Source organism: Alexandromys fortis, unplaced genomic scaffold, assembly GCF_014885135.2.
Source record: "Alexandromys fortis isolate MF-2015 unplaced genomic scaffold, M_Fortis_MF-2015_v1.1 scaffold_420, whole genome shotgun sequence".
NCBI classification, from domain to species: Eukaryota; Metazoa; Chordata; class Mammalia; order Rodentia; family Cricetidae; genus Alexandromys; species Alexandromys fortis.
The window spans coordinates 323,286-343,679 of record NW_026068289.1 but is presented as its reverse complement, the minus strand read 5'-3'; the positions used below and the strand labels follow the sequence as shown (position 1 = coordinate 343,679).

Genomic DNA, 20,394 nt, shown 5'->3' with positions numbered 1-20,394 from the left:
GGAGAATTATTTATGTCCATGAGTTCGGCGGTCAGAGGTCAAAAGTGCCAGTGCAAGCAGAGGCCAAGGATGCTACCCACACGGAGGAAGTTTGAGGGGCAAGACCTGGACTTACCCGAGCCTATCGGTGCAAACACTTAAAAGGAAAAGAAAAAAAAAGATTGGTTTTAAAATAAATTATGCACTCAGTTCCCGTCCAGACCCCACTTGTAACACTAGAGGAAAGACTTAGACAATTCTCTCCCCCAAGAATATGCTGCCTTCTCATAGCCAATCTGAACCCCTGGCAATGACTTAGAAACCCTCATCATCTTCATGGCCCGTGGGACCAGTTTTAGGAGTAATGGGCATTTTTTTTCCTTCACAAAATGAAAAAAAAAAAGATTCTTAGCCAAAGCAAAGTGTCATGACTTTGAGGAGACTGGCAGGGTCCTACCATGAGCCCCTTCTTCATGGCCTCGTTCTATTTATACTCAGGAGCCCATCAACATGCTCTCCATACTGTAAACTTGTCTCTAAACTTTGGTTACAGTTTCTATTTTTGACAGTCTCTGGGGTTTAATGAGAATTCTAAAGCTGGTTTGGGAAGAGCTGTGATTGAAGAAATACTCTAGGTATTTTGGGATTAAGAAATAAAGCATATTTCTTTATATTTAAAGATTTCTAAATAGGTGTGTGTGTCTCTGTGTGTGTGTGCCTGTGTGTGTGTGTGTGTGTGTGTCGTGGGGGGGACTTCTTGGAGTCTCTGGGCCTTCTAAAAACTTCCCACCACTTAGGATCTAGGGCTTGAACTTGGGTTGCTGGCTCAGCGGCAAGCGCCTTTCTCCGCGGAGTCATGCCACTGGTGTTTATTCTGTTCTTTACCTTCCGTCATGCCCTTCAAGGCTCCCATTGCCTAGTATAGTTTATCTTTATTTCAAAACTGCATGAGTCGTCTTTAAGATTGCTCTGGGTTTTGTGATAAGCTCATGCCTTGACTGAGGAAAAGTCAGTAACTCCACAGCTTCCTAAGAACTGAGGGCAGCTAGAACCAGTTCTGAACTGATCTTCAGCTGAGGGTGTGTGGTGGTCATGAGCAATGCCGGCTTGCTCGTCGCTCACAGGGCATTTAGGGACAAGTTGAAATACCGTCATTTGATAAAAGTGCTCTTTGTGGGTTAGGGAGGATATAGAGGGGAAGGTGGGTGGATTTGCGGGAGAATGGCACCCGGGCTGGGGCCATAGCTCCTCCTAGTGTCCTAAACAAAATTTGTCTTTAATGCTAGCAGGGTTTTATCATTTGATTAAAACCCCAATTCTCTCACAACCACAAAGTGCTTGCAGTAGGTCATGTCTACCTAGAGAGCACACGACTGCACACTGGAGGACTAACCACTCCAGGTCTCAGGTGCCACGCCACAGTGTGTAAAGTGTGGCAGGGAACAGAAGGCACCGGCTCCCCTGCTAGTGGAGTGGTGGGATTGTCACTTGACCATGTCACGTGAAAAGCTAAGACTGTGCTGTGGGACAAACGTTTCCTAGGAAACGTGGGAGCGGCAGATTCTGAGTTCCGTGGTGAAGGATTTCTCTTGAAAATTCTCCACTAGGAATTATAGTAAAGAGGCCCTGGAGAGACAGCGCCCATATTTAGGGTCACTCCCAAAATGCAGGCCCCTGGACCCTCCTGGACCTCATAGCACACTGGCCCGCTTGTATTCTGAAGGACTAGTCATGTGTGAAAGCAGGATTTCTACCAGAATAGCGTCAGCACTAATCAGTCCTAAAGTTCTCTCTGCATGAAGTGACCCGCGCCATGGAGGGCCTAATGTCCATCCGTCGTCTTCATTCCATTGGCGCCCTGCTGGCCAGTCACTGCGTATTAGACACAACATTCTCCAGGACAACAGGGATGGAGGGGGCTTGGTAAACATGAATCCAAAATCCTGTCCATCTAGGAAAGGCTCTAAACGATACTGAAATGTAGAAGTAGATGGATAAATAACTTACCAAAAATCACGGGAGTAACTGGCAGGACAACATGAAACAAAAATGTATTAGCAGAATATTTGGAACAAGCTCTAGTCTCTTTCCTTGTTTTGTTCGCCAAGAGTTAACCATTGCTAGTGCTTCTGCTGGTGTCAGACCTCCCCCAGAGCTACCTATGATAAGAGGTGGGGCATATTCTAATGAGGGGGACTGGTCTGATTGGCTGCACGTCCCCTGTAGGGCTCCCTTTTCTTCCCTTCTAGTAGGAAGGTTAATGCAGAGCAGTCAGCAAGCTGATGCTGGCTGCACTCACTCCCCTCCTTACCCTCCCTCAGCCTATGTGCTGTGGGCTCCTCCGGGCTATCTCTGTACCTGGCGCAGCATCCTCCATAGCTTTTCTTCTTGCTAGAAGCAGGGAAATTTTTATTTCTTATGGAAAGCCATTGGCGAGCTGGAGAGATGGCTCAGTGGTTAAGAGCACTGGCTGCTCTATCAGGGGGCCCTTTCTCAGCACCCACATGGCATCTCACAACTATCTGTAGCTCTAATTCCAGAGGGTGTGACGTATGCACAGGCAAAATGCCAATGCTCATAAAATAAATAAATAAATTACAAAAACAGGAGAAGCAAAGCTGTTGGCAGGTTGTTCAGGGGATTTTTTTTTTTTTCTGAATCTTTCAGTCGAGTGTTAGCCTTGCAATAACAGATTGCTCACTAAGAGGGCATGCTTGGGGTAGTCATAAATAGAAGCATCCCACTGAACAGAGATCGGCCAGGACAGCATTCTCTCCACTGTGGGCATCCCTAATTCTATGAGATGGATGAAAAGAAAATGCACTTGCAGATAGGCACTGCTACACGGGCTAAATCCAAACACAGACCGTTTGTGTAGGCTGACACTGTCAACGGCACCAGCAGAAGTCTAACGATGAGGTCTGTCCAGACAGGGATCTGGGCTGAGAAGAGACCCTCCCCGTCCTTCACAACGAGAGGCTGCCGTATATTTTTCCTACACTAACACATTCATTTGGAAGGGTGAAAAGGAGCCGAGTCATTTTGTTATCCGGTTCCTCTGCACAGGCTGGGCAAACTCCGTTTCTCGGGCTTTTGCCCCCAGTTTTGTTGCTCTCTCGGGACTTTTTCTGCTTCCCCTATCCTCCTCACCTCTGTTATTTGTGGAAGAGTCTGGACAGTGAACTCAGGAGATGCTTACCCAGCTCTAGCTTGTATTTGCCAGTTTCACTCCATTTAGTCAACAGGGGCAGAGCTCCCCGTGCAATCGGGAGCACCCTAGTGCTGCTGCTGGAGGTAACAACAACAGCCGTGACCTTTGGCGTCACACGGGAGTCCTCTTTTGCTTTATTCCCCCTCTCTGAGCACTTATGTGTCGTGGCGTGCACATGGGGGTCTGAGGACATCTTGTAGGAGTGTGAGTCTTCCTAAGTGTGTAAAACTTGTTTGACTCTAGCAAGACATTCTACTTACCAGGAATATACCGTCATGTTCATGTTTCTCCTTGTCCACTGTTCCCTAAGAGATCCTGGTACTCAGGAGACTATGTAATCTACCCTAACACGGAGACAGACACGCCTGCCCTGAGCAGGGGCCATACTTATCAAAGGGGAGCTTTCTCAGAGTCGCTGTAGTCGGTAAAGCCAGCAGAGAGAGCACGGTGCACACGGGTGCTCTCCAGTGAGGGCAGAGACACACCAAGTTCTAAGAGGATTTGTTAGTGCTCAGAAGAAGGAGCTTTTCTCTCAACCTCCTTGGACATGAAACATGTCATAAGTGTTCAAATGCATGAGTGAACTCTGGAGGAATGAGCTTTTTTTTTCTATCTTGGCCCTATTGTCCTTCCCCTGGTCCTCCACTATTTTTTATTTTTTTATAAATGAGTAACATCTCAGTTGACTTAATTTGCTAATTCAATTTGACTTCTCTTACTTTCTTTTTGTTTTAAAACCCCAATTATCTATTAACTCTAACAAGAAAAGCAGCGGGTGACATTTCCCACAGGGGACAATTTGTGAAAGCTGTCCGAAGCAGCAGGAAGACATACTGGCGCCCTGCAGTAGGGGGCAGCAGCTTCCAACAAAGGCTAGCAGCTGTGCAGGGAACAAGAAAGGATGCTGCTGGAGAGGAAGGTGCTGGATGCGCTGGCAGCACATCGCAGTCACACGACAGAGGACACTTAGTAGCCCGTCAGCCACACGACAGAGGACACTTAGTAGCCCGTCAGTCACACGACAGAGGATACTTAGTAGCCCATCAGTCACACGACAGAGGATACTTAGTAGCCCGTCAGTCACACGACAGAGGACACTTAGTAGCCTGTCAGTCACACGACAGAGGATACTTAGTAGCCCGTCAGTGCCAACATTATCTTGTCATTGCAAATAAGAACAAAATAACCCAACTAAAAATATTCAAAAGGAGTAGATCTGACTTCAAGGTGCCTTCAGGCAGCTCATGGTCTGACTTGTTAGTGGTAGGGTTTTCAGTTACCGGTGACTTTAGAGGAAGCTGTGTGATTGAAACAAGAGAGACTGAAGGTCTGGAGTCAGAGAGACAGCGGGTGTAGGAACCAACCCAGGATGGGCGGGCAGACGTGGCACTTACTTGGGTCTTGTCTCACTGTGAAAAGAAACAGATAGATAAATGACCACAAGTTTCTGGATGAAGAACACAGCTACTTCTTAAACGCTGCGACAAGTTCTAGAGAAGGCCTGTGAGGGCTTGTGTCAGCGCCCTTCAAGTGCACTGGCGGCTCTGAACTGAGGCGCCTTTTGGAGAGACGAGTGTCTTTGGAAAAGGCCATCCCCCCCCGATTTCTCCCCAGTCTCCCCAGACAGAAGTTTGAAAACTCACTGCTAAGAATTTTACATCCCTATCCTTTCCTTACCCCTCTTTGGAAAGACTGTGTTCAACTGTGATATTTTTATTACAGCTCAGCTGTTCTTAGGTTCATTTTCGTGAGCTCTCTCCTCTTCTTCCATAAGCATAAATATTTCACAGGGGTGGGGTTGAGGGTCCATTGTTTCTCAGAGAGTCAGCTAAGGAGACCTAGTCTGAGTGATGATGGTAGTAGATATGTTAGCTTGGAATTCCTCCTGTGTACGTTAGGAAATGACTTATGTGATACAATGTATATGTATGTTAGGAAATGACTTATGTGATACAATGTATATGTATGTTAGGAAATGACTTATGTGATACAATGTATATTCATATATTAAGTACTGAGTTCACTGCTTGGCACAAGCTAAGTACCTAATAAATAGCTATCATAGTACCACACCAGGTACTAAGCATCTTCAGTTCTGACCTCCAAATGGCTACGGAGAGTTGAGAATGAAGCCAGCTGCTGGGAACAGGAGTGGGGAATTGGGAAACTAGGGATTCTAAAAAGCCAGTAAGGCAGAGAGTCAGAAATAGAAATGTTGGGTCTTGGTGCATTCACAGGGTTGACATGGGGACTCGCCCACAGGAAGTTAATAAAATACAATTGAGGAAAACACAGGACTTACGTATTACAGGTGGTCCAGGTCTTGCTTTAATGAAAAAGACAAAAACGTTAGTATAGTTTCCGATGAGACAGACTTATCTGTGCACATGTCTGACTGCTAGATGAGTCTTGCAAACTGACTAAGAGGGGGAGGTTCAGCGGGTTCATTTGGTCTCTGGATCACTTAGTTAATGTCCCATATCCCAAGCTGTGTTGAGCTGAGCTGCCTTCTTGACCCTCCATGGTCATTTGTCATTTGATGCTCACTTGTGGGCATCAGAGGACAGTCCGTGGGAATTGGTTCTTTCCTTCCACCATGTGAGTCCCAGGATGGAATTCAGATCATCAGGCTTGGCAGCAAGTGTCTGCCTTGCCTCTGAGCCACCTGGTTAAATGTGAATGCCATTTCCCTGAGTGTGGGCACACGTTTTTGTTCATAGATGGCAAAGCAGCGGTGTTCTTAGATGTGAGTCTGAGCTTACACTGTCTCAGGCTCCATGACAGCGTTGCTGTGGGCTAGAAACATGTGTCTTGTGAATTCCAGGCTCTTTGAGCCTCTGGGTTTCTCCTCTTCCGAGAACTGCACCCGTGGCTGCAAAGGGCTTCAGTTCTGGAAGTGGGATGCCTTCAGATCTCACTAGGGACAGAAGAAAGCACAGAGGGTTGTTCTCATTGCTAGTTGCCCCCTCCTCTGTCTGAGAAACACAGAAGGTTGGATCTTCTGCAGGTACCCAGTTTTTCCAGGACTGCCTTCTTGGGGTGTGATTGCTTTGGTCTCTTATTGATTTGAGAAATAAAAAAAAAAATCCCACATTCAAGCTAATGGCGCAAGCACCGATGGTCACCGCCTGTATGAAAACTTTTATCACACTTAGGAGGCATTTGTTTTGAGAAAAAGCTGTGGTCTACCACACACCCTGTCCTGCATCTCTGCCTTCCCATCAGAAAGTCCCTGGCTCCGGCTTCTCCAGGGAGACCCCTGTCCTGTCCAAGTCAGCAACGACTTCCACTTTGCAAACTCTAAGTCATATTCTCTCCAGCTCTGGAAGGTGGTTCTGTGGGACCCTTGGCCCCTTCTGCTACTGTCCATCCACTCACTCCATGTCTGCGCCTACATCTTCCTTTTGTGTCTAAAACGGGCTGTCTTCACCACGGTCCTTGGCTCTGCATCATTGAGTACACCTCGGATGATCCAGTTGACTCCAGTCTGCTTCTTACTCTTTCCGTGTGGGCTGCTCCTCACTGTCCTCCTGTCCTTTATATCATCGTTGTCGTCCTCATAGACAGTTCCCGTCTCCTGAGTGGTAGGATTGTAGGCGTGAGCCACTCTGCTTGACTGCCCCAGTGGCTCACGTATTATCTGTTTGCTAATTAACTCAGATTTATTCCTCGCTGCGTTTTGCTCCGAATCTTTGGATTCAGACGAACACTGTCTGTATCCACAGGAAGAAGATCTTTAGGCAGAAGAGGGTGTGGGATCCCCTGGACTGGAGTCATGAAAGATTGTGAGCCATCATGTGGGTGCCGGGACAGGAACTCAGGTCATATGCAAGAGCAGTCAGTGCTCTTAACCACTGAGACCATTCTGCAGCCTCCACTACATTTTAAAATCTCAAAATATAATCTTGAGTGAGGAGACGTGGAGTCACCAGTGTGTAGGACCACGCCTGGGCAGAGCAGACCAATAGATATTACATATATATCCTGCAGCGTGTCTCATCTGTGTCTGCCACGCCTGCTAACTCTGACACACTTGAGAATAAGTAATGTCTTGTCTCAGTCCTCTTCAGTTTCCTCCTAGGTTTGTTCTCATCCTGTAAACCAGCGCATGCCTCGTGTTTGTGCTTAAAGCCAGACGAGACCGCGCTGTGAAGAGGAAGACGGCGTAGTTCCCAGGTGCCTTTATGCCATCACAAACCCCATGTCCAGGCTTTTGCGTGCCTTCTCTGCCTAGTGTCCCTGGAGCCTCCACCAAAAAGAGTATTATTTGTTCAGTTTGGATTCCAGCTTTTCATTTCCAGTGGCCAGACCTTCTGCTTACTTCAAGTGACCTGTGTGTGTTCCTGTTCCCAGCTGTATGTGGGTCTGTGATGGTTCTCTTCTTTATCAACTTGATTGATTTAGAATCAGGCAGGAGACACACTTCTGGGTGTATCTAGGAGAGTGTTTCCAGGTAGCTTTTTTCTCCCTAAATTATATGTCAGGGTGTGGGTGTGTGCACAGGAGTGTAGGTGTTTTGGGGGGCCAGTGGCTTTGGATCTCTTGGAACTGGAGTTTCAGTGGTATTGAGCCACCAGATGTGAGTGCTGGGACCCAAACTCTGGTCTGCTGCAGTAGTAACAACACTGTCTTTCAACAAAAGAGAGGCAGCTCTCCAGCCCGCAGGATGTTTAGGGGAGGGAAGACCGCTCCTGAATGTGCATGGCACCTGCCATGGGCTAGGTCTTGGGACTGAATAAAGAGAGGAGGAAGTGCGCTGTCACCAGCATTTATCTCTGCTTCCTGACTGCAGACGCGACCGGCTGCCCCACACCCTGCTGCCTTGCCTTTCTTTCCCGGCATGTCCAGATACCCTTAAATCCTTTCCTAGAGCATCTGACTATACTTAATCCTTTCCCAGCATGCTAAACTACCCTTAAATCCCAAGCCACAACAAAGCCTTCTTCCTGAAGATGCTTTCTGTCACAACAGCAGCGACTGATACCTAATCTAGGACATTTGGAGTTTCCAGCTTTGTTCTTGGTCCTGGGTCATGATGCTATGTTCATCGTGCAGTGGAAATTGGCTGATCTGTCTGTCTGTCGAGGAATACATGTGGGTGGGGACTTCAGAGGGGCACTAACATGTTCTAGCAATAGCATCTATTCCAATCCATCAAAGCAGCCCCTTGGCCCTAACACTGAAACCACTACATTCTACCAGCAGGAAGGACTGGGGCCCGCTTGTGTGGGAGCAGAGGTCTGCAGTCTACCAGACGGGTCCAGACACAAGCATGGTTATAGATGGGGACATTTTCACCCCAAATGTGGATTAAGTCATCTGCTTTGTCAACTCTCTATCTGCATTTTTCTTTCTTTCTTTCTTTCTTTCTTTCTTTCTTTCTTTCTTTCTTTCTTTCTTTCTTTTTCTTTCTTTTTCCATGAATCGATAGGTTGGGAGGAGCAGCCTCTTTAGACCCTGCAGCCTCCAGATCCCACTTCCCGCAGCTCAGGTCTTCTGGGCACACTCACTTATGGTCCCCCTTGAGCATTCTGAGTTTTTAACCTTGACAAGAACTCAGCATTTTAAGCTCAGCATGAGGAACCCGTGGGGATGTTGCAACAGACTCAAGAGATAGCCCTTGAATTCTGCGGTCACCATCAACATTCCGTCTGCAAGTTGGGTGGTGGTAGCACATGCCTTTAGCTCTAGCACTCCTGGAGGCAAAGGCTGCCTGTGAGTTCAAGGCCAGCCTTCTCTACAAAGTGAGTTCCAGGACAGGCTCCAAAGCTACACCGAGAAACCCTGTCTTGAGAGCCAGAAACAAACAAACAAACAAACAACAAAAACCAAAACCAAAACAAACAAAATTTGATTGGTGTTCAGTATAGTCTCAGATAGCATCTGGTATCTGAAGGTGTGTGTTGCTAACAGAAGGAGGGGGAAGTCTGTATCTGGGACCCCTGCTGGCTGCCTCAGGACCTTGTGAAACGCGAAAGCAACTGGATGTGAGAAACAGCAATCTCAGCTTCTAGTATTTAGAGGTGAAATCAGCTAAGCCTTGAAAACCCCCACATACCCCAGCAGAAAAGTAAAGAACTTACTTGTGGTTCTCTGTGAAATTACTAGAGAGAGAGAGAAAGAGAGAGAAATCCATTTATTTTTCTTAACTAGAACCAACAGAGAACTCTCTAATGTTCGCAGACATCTAATTTGATGATGTCTGCGAGGGGATTACTCAGCTAAAGAGCAAGGATGCATTCAAAACAACTCCATGCAGATTAGCTCAAATTTAGATGCGAGATTAAGTAGTGGTGCAGAGGTCAGGGCAGAATGCCTTCAGGTCCCCTCATAACTGGATTTAGCGGCTTTGGGTTACAGACTTGCCTGAGACCAGGGGACATTGTATTCCTGCCTACACCAATATTCTCTTGCTAGAAAAACCTCTGCCTATGTCTGCTACTTCGTAGCGATTTTAGATTGATCTTTGCAGACCCATGCTAGCTCTTTACTTCTTTGTATCCTGTTCTGCAGTTATGTTTGGTGCAGGAAAGCTGGACCGGAAAGAACAAGAGGGAGAGTCTCGGCAGAGAAGAGAATCAAATCAAACGGTACTCACTTATGGGTGTTGCAGACGGGCCTGAAAAGTAAGAAGAGCTGTGAGAGGCACATCTGTGATGTGGGCAGCTTAGCAGGGTACAGCGCTAGTCTTGAATTAGGTCCGATGATGATATTCTCGGGTAAAGAGTTGGCCTCAGTTTCCTATCCACTTCACTATCATAGGAATTCAATGAGACGGTGCAACTGAAAAGACGTTAGTTCGAACGGGAGGGGGGCGTGGATACAGCCTTGGGGCCAGGTTGGGCTGGAAGACAAAGGCAAAGGGAACTGGGGGTCACACATCTCAGGTGTCTGCACACAGGGCAGAAATGGGCTGGGCACACAATAACAACATTGGACAACAGAAGGAAACCAGGTAGAACTCACAGTTCGGAACTGATGAGGAACGACCACCTGTAAGACAGAGAAGGAGCTCAGTGCTTCTGTGCCGCACAGGTTTGTCTCTGTTTAGAGCTCTGTCTTGATGGGAGATTAAGCACCCTTTGGTCCCACCTGGTCCCCATGCCTTAGCAGACCCGCGCTTTCTGAAGGGACTCCATGATGTCAAGGCTTCTGATACAAGAAGGCAGGTAGTTAAAGTCATATGTCCCCTAAACCCAGAGACCTTAGGAGTCAAAGAGAGGAGAGCTTGGGGCTCCCATGCTGGACTTACTGTTGTCACATGGAGGTGGTCCACCTGGTAAGAAAAAACAAACATAAAAACAGAAAATTACCTGCTTTTTATTTTTTCCCATTCGTTTTTATTTTGTTTTATTTTTACACTTTAAAAGAGTATTCATTTTGTATGTGTGTGTGCGTGTGTGTGGGTGTAGGGTGTGTGGACACACACATGTGGAGGTCAGGGGTCAACTTCTGAAGTTGGTTCTCTGTTTCTCCCTGAGGGTTTCATGCATTGAACTCAGGTGTCAGGCTTGCGGGACAAGTCCTTTGACCCTGAGCCATCATATTTTAAGTTGTTGAGAAGTTTTCCCACTATTATTTTATATAAGTCGATTCTTGGATTTTTTTCCCATAAAAGTATTTAAAAAGTATATATATGTCCCCTAAACACAGAGACCTTAGGAGTCAAAGAGAGGAGAGCTTGGGGCTCCCGTGCTGGACTTACTGATGACACATGGAGGTGGTCCACCTGGTAAGAAAAAACAAACAAAAAAACAGAAAATTACCTGCTTTTTATTTTTTCCCATTCGTTTTTATTTTGTTTTATTTTTACACTTTAAAAGAGTATTCATTTTGTATGTGTGTGTGCGTGTGTGTGGGTGTAGGGTGTGTGGACACACACATGTGGAGGTCAGGGGTCAACTTCTGAAGTTGGTTCTCTGTTTCTCCCTGAGGGTTTCATGCATTGAACTCAGGTGTCAGGCTTGCGGGACAAGTCCTTTGACCCTGAGCCATCATATTTTAAGTTGTTGAGAAGTTTTCCCACTATTATTTTATATAAGTCGATTCTTGGGATTTTTTTCCCATAAAAGTATTTAAAAAGTATATATATGTCCCCTAAACACAGAGACCTTAGGAGTCAAAGAGAGGAGAGCTTGGGGCTCCCGTGCTGGACTTACTGATGACACATGGAGGTGGTCCACCTGGTAAGAAAAAACAAACAAAAAAACAGAAAATTACCTGCTTTTTATTTTTTCCCATTCGTTTTTATTTTGTTTTATTTTTACACTTTAAAAGAGTATTCATTTTGTATGTGTGTGTGCGTGTGTGTGGGTGTAGGGTGTGTGGACACACACATGTGGAGGTCAGGGGTCAACTTCTGAAGTTGATTCTCTGCTTCTCCCTGAGGGTTTCATGCATTGAACTCAGGTTCACATATATATATATTTATACTTTATATATATATATATAATTTTAAACATATATATATATTAAAAGTGGGTGCAACACGGAAACAGCAGCTTCTAAGCGCGAAGATGCACAGCCAGGGAAATGGTTAGATGCTGTGGTATCAAATGTGGAAGGCAGACCCAGGAGGTTGGGACACCCTCATCACAGCGTTTTTTTAAGTACCTTGTTTCTCTTTCTCTGTCAGTTATTCATTTCTATAACCAATCTTTTATTGGTGATTACGTAAAACTGTAGGACCCTGTACATTTTTCCTTTCATATGTTTGTATATCAGTCAACTTCAGATTTTAGAGGCTATTACTAATAACCAGGCAGATTTTGATAGTGAATCCCACAGTGGCCAGATAAAGACTGTTGGACCAGCATGGGGGTGCTGGGGGAGGCGGATGAATATAGACTTACACATCGCTTGAGTCTGTATTGCACCTGAAAAGCAAGCAGAGAAGTTGAACACTTTGCTTTCTTCCTTTAAAAACAGTGACTTTGAGACAGGGTCTCACTATGACCAGGTTAGAACTGTGACTCCCGGTTACAGACGGCACCAGACCAGCCCCACTACTTCCTGCTTGTTCCTGGTTTTCTCCCCCATCCTTCCCACATTAGGGATTGAACCTAGGGCCTCACACCAACCTATATTCCTCGATATTCCTGGCCCCTTCTCTTCCCACTCCTAGCCCCCTTCTTTTGCATTTTTGCTTTTTATTTTGAGACAAGGTCATGTTAGTTTGCCCAGGCATGCTCTTCTCTTAGCCTGTGGTCCAGATTGGCTGCAAAGCAGGCAGGCCTCTAGCTCTGTAGTAGCTGGCCTCACAGACCTGCGCCCTCACAGATCCGAGCCACCAGCCTTATTTCTTATTTCTTCCTTGCTGCAGACTACAATAAAGGCATTTAAAATTTTCAGAGAACTGGTGACCACTTTGTGGAATTCCAGGCAATGGAAAAGCAGAAGGCTCAGAAAACGGGACTTTTCAGTCCCTTTGTTAGGACATCAGATGTGATAGGTACTGTAGGACTCTGAGAAGGCCCAGCAGGGTCAAACAACACACTGATCACTTGTAGAGATGGCCCAGCTGGAAGACAGGAATATGTATTATTTTTCATTTGTTCATTCTTCCTTCTGCATAAGTTCCAAATTCAGAATCTTTAGAACCACAGGGAAACTTTTTTCCTTTGACCTTCAACTCTTAAGTAAGTCAAGGAACATCTTAGAAGCTTGTTACTATCCTAGTAGAGTCATAAGGGCTCAAGGAATGGGAGCTTTAAACTGTTGGGTCCTAACATGGATGGGGACATTTTGGCTCAAGAGTTTTTCGACGTCCCTGGAGACATCGGGGTCCATCACGAAAGGAGGCAGCCAGACTTACAGTTGGATCCGGCAGCTGAAAAACAAAGGCAGAAGTTAGGTGGGAAGTCTGGTGACGGGGTCCTCAGCAGAGACAGGCCAGCACACTCTCGTCTCCTCCCCTCCACGGGACCGCCGCCTGCCTGCTCCTCAGGTTGGAGTCATTTCTAACCCTGCTCCTCTCACCCTCTCCCCGACTTTGGTGCAAACCTTGACTTACTTATCCAGCCTCCCTCCCGCTCTCATTGGCAAGTTGCTATGATATTTGGGGGTTTTCTCTAATTTTTTTTGACAAGCTCTCATGTAGCCATACTGGCACTGGGATTGCTAAGGGTGATCTTGAACCCTGGATTATCATCTCCTCTAGCTCTCCAGTACAAGGGATACAGCGTGGCACCATGTTCATCACTTCCTGGGGACACCAGCTTGATGGTGGAAAGGAAGAGGAATAGGGGGAGAACAAGGGAAATACAGGAGGAGCAGAGGGGCAGCACAGGGGGAGCACAGGAGGAGGACGGAAGGAGGATGGGAGGAGGATGGAGGAGGACGGGAGGAGCATGGGAGGAGGACAGGAGGAGAACAGGAGAAGGACAGGAGGAGCACGGGGAGCACAGGAGAAGGACGGGAGGAGGATGGGAGGAGGACGGGGGAGCACAGGAGGAGGATGGGAGGAGGACAGGGGGAGAACAGGAAGAGGACAGGAGGAGCACGGGAAGCACAGGAGGATGTCAGGAGGAGCATGGGGAGCACAGGAGTAGGACAGGAGGAGGATAGGGGAGCACAGGAGCACAGGGGGAGGACAGGAGAAGCATAGGAGGAGGACAGGAGGAGCACGGGGAGCACAGGAGGAGCACGGGAGGAGCATGGGAGGAGCACGGGGAACACAGGAGGAGGACAGGAGGAGGACAGGAGGAAGACGGGAGGAGGACGGGAGGAAGACGGAGAAGCACGGGAGGAGCACGGGAGGAGCACAGGAGGAGCACGGGAGGAGCACGGGAGGAGCACGGGAGGAGCACGGGAGGAGCACAGTTGCTACAGTCACAAGACAGAAGGAAGCAGAGCAAAAGTGTCCAGCCTCTCCAAGGTCTTTCCTTCCCACCAGCATGTGACTCACTGCTGCAGAGCTCTGAAGGGTCTTCGGCTGGAAAAGAGCAAACAGGGACAGTCATCAGCAAGGCTTCACTTACCCTCTTTCCATCTAGGATGGAAACTTCTCGAAACAGCTCGAGATGACGTCATGATTCATAATGTCATGATCTGGTCACCTGCAGTCCCTTCAGACCTGCTCCCTGCCGGGCCACCTGAGCCATCTGAAAAGCGTTTCTTCCTCACTCCTTTTTGTGGGCTTCTAAAGACACTCATTTCTATAAATTCTTTTTTTTTATTTATTTTTCATTTATTTATTTATTTATTAAAGATTTCTGTCTCTTCCCCACCGCTGCCTCCCCTTTCCCTCCCCCTCCCCTAATCAAGTCCCCCTCCCTCATCAGCCCAAAGAGCAATCAGGGTTCCCTGCCCTGTGGGAATTCTTTTAGTTTTAGTTATCTTTCTCTAAACTTTTTTTTTTGTTCATCTACAACTCATAGGAAAGCTTCTGGCTTTCTTGCTATTCCTCCTAGGAGCAAAACTAGTAATACAATTTTCATGTGTACATTATAATATTTCCAAAGTATTTATGCGCAGGAGATATATAGTGGCTCTTAGGAGACTTTGGGACACCAAGAAAAGAGTTTCTCTCTTTGAGAATTTCCAAGACAGCAGGTGTAAGGTTATTGAGAGTCCGGATAGAGGTAGCCTTGACTGAGGGTTAGGGTGTGGCCAAAGTCAACTATACTGACTTTTATTCATTTACCCAAAGTTCCTTAGGACCAGAGTCGTGTGGGAATAACACCCGTTGTGTAGGTCTCAGTGGTCACGCTGTTGTGGATGCTACCCTGCTCCTCTACAGTTTGACTTCATTTCTTTTGTATGCTTTATGAGGTTGTACACACCACGGCACCCGAGACCAACCAGCCTCAGTCTGTTTAAACAGTAAAGTCTCCCCTCTTTACGGCTCACTTGACCAGTGTTCTCGTCCCTTGTTGTTTTCTCTACATTATTGCTACTGTGTCCTAGCAGGCCCTCTGGAATGCACAGCTCTCCTGAGCCCCTTTTCTCTGGTGCCCGGGGAAGATGACGTGTTATATGCTATATATTATAAAGCATACCATGTTTTGAAGCACATCATAGCATTTAGTGGTTTCCTTGCTCTTTTATTTGAAAAAAATTATTTTATGTATATGGGTGTCCTGCTTGCCCATATATCTGTATACTATGTATGTGCCTGGTATCTACAGAGGGTATTAGATCCTCTGGAGCTGGAGTTACAGTTGTGAGCCTCCATGTGGGTGCTGGGAACGGAACCTGGGTCCTCCGCAAGGGCAGCAATTGCTCTTAACTGCTGAGCCATCTCTGCAGCCCCTCTCTTAATATGTGACCCTAGAGAGTTCTTAGCAGCTACAGAGTGGGAAGCATGACAACATGCTTCAAGCCATCATCCTATGGCAACAAAAACCACCAAGATGCAGAACGTGTCATCAGAACATGCGAGGGCAAGGGACACCAGAGAGGAAAACGAGAGGTTTACCTTGTTCTGCAAGTTGCACTGCAAATAGAAAAAACGACTGTGGTTAGATATGGAGCAGGTAAACTGTCCTCCAAAGGCTGTGGAGAGCAGCCTTTCCAGGCAGCGCTGAAGCCAGCACTCAGCATCAGCAGGTCCCGCAGGCTCAGCCTGCACCAGCCCCCAGCCTCCCTCTAGATCTAGCTAGGAGGAAGGGCTGCCTCCTCAGGTTTGCATTCCCACCCCTGTCCTGCCAGGCATGCAGGCTTCATTTTTATGGCTACCCTCTTGGAACTTATGTTTACTTTTAAACCTTTTCTTGTACCACAATTAATAAAAACCCAGAGACAGATATTGGGGTTCAACCTGAAGGTCAGAAAAGAAAAACAGCCAGCCACTGGCTCTTACTTCGACCTCAGTCCAAAATGGTGATCCTGCCTCTCGGAATCCTCAGAATGAGATTGTGAGAGCTGTCTCCTCCCATTTTATATTCCTCTCTCTAGGACTGGGTAAAGGCGTGCACCACTACCACCCGGTTTCTGTGGCAAACTAGTGTGGCTGCTGGGATTAAAGGTGTGTGTCACCACTGCCAGGTCTGTAAGACTGTTTAGGGTGGCTGTTTTATTCTCTGAACTTCAGGCCAGCGTTGTTTATTAAAATACAAATGAAATATCACTACACTTCCTCCAACTCTCTTGACCGTTATGCTTGCTTTAAAAGTCGTTTCAGTGTTAATTAACATTGTGATGCTCATAAACAATATTAGGCTGCCTGATGCTGACTGTAGGGCAGTGGGGCCCTGTTTTCTTATGTATGACAAGTCTTTAGGAAGGATGGTGACAGCAGAGGGAAAGGCAAGGCCAAGGACGGGTTAGAGAGCGGCTGGAGCCAAAGTCCTTTGTCATAGACAGTCACTAGTGGCGAGCCAGTGTGTCTATGGGCAACTTACCAAAAGGGCCCGGAGTTTGCACTAGAAAGAAATCAGAATTAGCATGTTAGCATGAATGAATACTTTTGCTGGCGAATTTTCCTAGGGGAGGTTGAGCAGGGAGAAGGGGCAGCAATGCTGGGGTCACGGGGAACAAACTCAGTCTGCTAACTATGAAAACAAGGACCTGTGCTCTTCCCGCCAGTCCCAGGAGAAGAGACTGCTTGCCTACATGAGGACTATGGTAAGAGTCTTCTTTCTCACCAGAGGTGCACAGGCAGGGGGGCTGTCTGGTTTGAGGAGCTTCAGAGTCTGAGCTGAGGGCCAATGGAGCCTTCTGCTTTTAGTGGAGAACTGGCTTTTGGTTGATGATGCTGAGGCGACCTGAGGACCAGAAATCTGTCACCTCCCCCACAAGCATTGCTTATGCAGGATGAGCCTTGTAGGGTAGCATGCGTCCAGAAGGGAGACCCTACAGATTTTCGTTCAGAAGTTGTGGCTGGGCTCCTTTCAGGATACCTGTAGACTGTGGACACAGGGCTTCTGAGGGGTCTGCGGGGTTTTCCAGGGCAGGTCAGCTCCTACTTTGTTTGTTGGAACATCCAAGAGAACAGAGCCGAGACAGCTTTTGAGCCTTGTGGAGACCACAGCAAGGACAGTTCTCAAGAAGGGATTTGGCTGCTGCGGTCCTGCTGGCTGACAGCTTCTGCTGAGGATGCACCGAGTCAGTGGCATCAGAGGGCCGCGGTAAGCCTATGAGCGCAGCTCAGTTCATCCAAAAGACCCCTGTTGGGACAGCAGCCCCTTTCTTTTCCACCATGCTTCATGCCCTGGTGCTCATGATGAAAGATGTCCATGGTTGACTCATCTGAAGTTGGCTTTCCAGATCGGGGTACCCCGGGCCACGAGCAGTAGACAAGTTGGAATTTTGGGTGTTTTGCAACATAACTTAGCAGTTTCTCCCCCTCTTCATTGTGTGCATGCACGCATGCATGCGTGTTTACCCTTGCTCTCGGGGTAGAACCCCTAGAGTACTTGCTAAGTTAGTATCAGCATCGCATAGATGACCGTTTCATGTTTCTGCTCTTTCTTCAGTTTCCCCCGCCGTCAGCGTGTGCAGCCTTTCTTTCCAGCCCCTTCTCAGGCACACTGAGCCTCCCGCCTCCTGCTCCACTGACTTCTTCCCTTTCCTCTCTCCGGCTGTCATCTTCATCCTTTTTCCGCCTTCTCTTCCTTTAGGCCCGTTCTCTCCTGAATTCAGCATGTTCTGTAACCCTCTTTGTAACACCCAAAAATGGTAGCAGAAGGACTGAGTCAATAAAACTTGAGTCCTTGGGCTGGAGAGATGGCTCAGTAGTTAAGAACACAGACTGCTCTTCTAGAGGACCTGGGTTCAATTCCCAGCACCCTCACTGCAGCTCACAGGTTCTAGGGAACCTGACACCCTCACTTAGACATATGTGCAGGCAAAATACCAACATATAGGAAACAAAAATAAATTAAAAAAAATTTGAGTCCTCACTTCTTAAGGACAACATGATACCGTGCCATTCCTCATTGCCACGCCCCCAAAAGAAGACAAATGGCAACAAGACATTTCAGTTAGCCAGCGAAGGCTCATTCGGTTAATCACATGACTCTAGAGGCACTTCATTTAAAAAAAAATCTTAATTTTGTTAGTAAGATCAAAACACAATGTAAAAATTCTAGTTTGTGTGTAGCTAGGACTCAATTTATAAAGCTATATATAAAACAATGAAGAGTTTTATCTTGGCACCTAGCCATTACTTATGCTGTTTCTGAGGAAAAGTATGAATCGGGAGGTGATGGTTGCCATGGCAGCTGGTGACAACAGAACCAACTAGAGAAAAGTCATCAGAGAAACTTGATGCTTGCATCGTTCACAGGATGAACGAATGCATGGAGGGTAGAGGTTTCAGCGCTGTGTTGGAAACCTTGATTGCATGCTGACTCCAAAGTGCTGGATCGTGAGAAGCGGGTCAGGAAGGGAACCCCGGGCTTGTGGGCTCCACTGTCACAGTTAACACCATCTATAGGAGCTCTGGGAGGGACAATGGAACATGGTGGTGCTCAGTGTCTGAATCTGTGGGTGTAGATCATTGCCTCAAGGCAGACTATTAGCCTAAGTATCCCAAGGGTCCAAGCATGCAATGGACACCGAGGTGACTTACCGAAGGTTTTCTGAGACAGATCTGGAAAGAAAAAAGGAATGAAACAATAAGGTGAGTTAGTAGGTGATCTGGGCTCTGGATTGGGCTCTGATCTACAAGCCTTCTCTGCTGGGGACGGAGTGGACTGGAGTTGGGCTGCTGCAAGCTGACTCTTGCTGGAAGCGCTAGAGCAAGCTCGGGCAGAGAGAAGCCCTTCGCCCCTTGGCTCCCCTGAGACGTGGGTGGAGAGGACTAGGAAAACCTGCGGGAATCATTTTCTTTCGCTCCACTGCCCTCCCTCCTTCATGCTGTTGTTAAAAGCACGTGTGTGATGTTTACCAGGGCCCAACCTCCACTTTCTGCTACCATGAAGTGTGTGCTCATGACTCCCAGATGACTCACTGAAATGCCAGGTGGAGGAAAACCAAAAAGGCCGAGAAAATGACACTTCCAGACCTTTGACAGTACCAGGGAAAGCGGGCATAGAAAGAGCGAGCACCCCAGTAGAGATTTGGACAGGAGACTTACTGATAGGTCCTGTGGCTCCAGCTGCAGAGAGACAGAGAGAGAGAGAGATCATTACTTTATGAAGGAAATGCCCGAATACCTGCCTCTCAGCCTTCATGCTAGCAGAACTATCATGGATGCAAAGTCTGTGAAAATCGAGCATGGCTTGTTCGCTAAGCCATGGGCAGCCTTCCCACTGTACAACACACGGTACCTGTAAGAGTGGAGCTTTCTGTGCTGTGGCGGGCCAGCCTTAGGCAGTCGGGAAAGGCCCCACATTAGATCGCCGTGATTATGTTTTCCTTTGTTCCTTAGAGACTTACACTTACAGTTTAAGTAGACCTTCCTTTTCTGAAGAATGGTTATACTGCCCCCTAGAGGCCGTTACTGCGGGTTTTTTGTTTTGTTTTGTTTTGTTTTTAATTCAGTTAGTACATGGGATTCGAAGTCTTTGCATTTCACGCATGGTCGCTTTGGGAACTGTAATGAGATGCCCGGGAAAGGGGCAGGTCCACCCCCACCCTTGCAGGCTGGCTATGGGAAGGGCCAGAGTGGAAGACAGATACTCACGGATAGGCGCGGAGAATTGCACTACAATTTAAACAAGGGAGCATCAGTGTGGCTAACAGGTGCAGAATTTACATGCCACCAGTATTTCCCAAAGACATCATGAGACAGCTCAACCAGAGGGAGGGTGGCTAATACAAAGACGGCACGCAATTTAGCAGAGAATCATGAAAAGTTCCCATCAGAGCAGGTTATTCAGTGCCCATCTTAACTGAGAAATAAATAGAAACAAAAATCTCAACAAAATAATAAAAAAAGAAAACAAAAATGTAAAACCTATTTAACCTTCCCTTTTCTTAAACTCAGTGACGTTTCAGGGCATTTTGTCTTAGGTCATGGCGTCAGGTGGTGTCATGGACTTTGAATGCAATCACGGAACATGTATGGGAAATTCTTTAGGAATGGGAGTTGAGACAGGAGGGGTATGGAGAGGGTAGGGTCCCAGATCCCATAGGACAGAGAGATAAAAGGGAACTCACTTATAGGTCCAATGGTTCCAGCTAAAATATTAGAGAAACAAAATGAAGTTGATTAGTTCATAGGCAAAGTTTCAGTGGGCAGCACCCTCTCGTGGACAGCATGCTTGGACACAGCCCCTGCCTTCCTTTTAGCTGGCCAGCCGGAACTGGTTAGCTAG

At 47.2% G+C, this 20,394-nt stretch overlaps 1 protein-coding gene across 1 annotated transcript; it reads right to left on the bottom strand.

Moving 5' to 3' along the window:
- Window positions 1-3,555: 3,555 nt before the first annotated feature.
- Window positions 3,556-18,717, bottom strand: LOC126494851 (uncharacterized). The gene is made up of 14 exons (XM_050132298.1): window positions 18,705-18,717; window positions 16,534-16,554; window positions 15,609-15,626; window positions 14,097-14,123; window positions 13,005-13,019; window positions 12,043-12,066; window positions 11,350-11,373; window positions 10,896-10,919; window positions 10,443-10,466; window positions 10,157-10,183; window positions 9,789-9,809; window positions 9,274-9,294; window positions 5,493-5,516; window positions 3,556-4,599 (listed from the first exon to the last, which is right to left on the bottom strand). Exons 6-14 carry the CDS (start codon window positions 12,044-12,046, stop codon window positions 4,526-4,528), a joined length of 243 nt encoding a protein of 80 aa, XP_049988255.1. The 5' UTR covers window positions 12,047-12,066; window positions 13,005-13,019; window positions 14,097-14,123; window positions 15,609-15,626; window positions 16,534-16,554; window positions 18,705-18,717; the 3' UTR covers window positions 3,556-4,525.
- Window positions 18,718-20,394: the final 1,677 nt, after the last annotated feature.

Excerpts from the sequence above, each read along its gene's own strand:
- LOC126494851 (XM_050132298.1), bottom strand. Across the intron at positions 10,467-10,895 it reads ACCACCTCCATGTGTCATCA|GTGGACCACCTCCATGTGAC; the intron begins GTAAGTCCAGCA and ends TTTTCTTACCAG. Across the intron at positions 9,810-10,156 it reads TTCCTCATCAGTTCCGAACT|GCCCGTCTGCAACACCCATA; the intron begins GTGAGTTCTACC and ends CTTACTTTTCAG.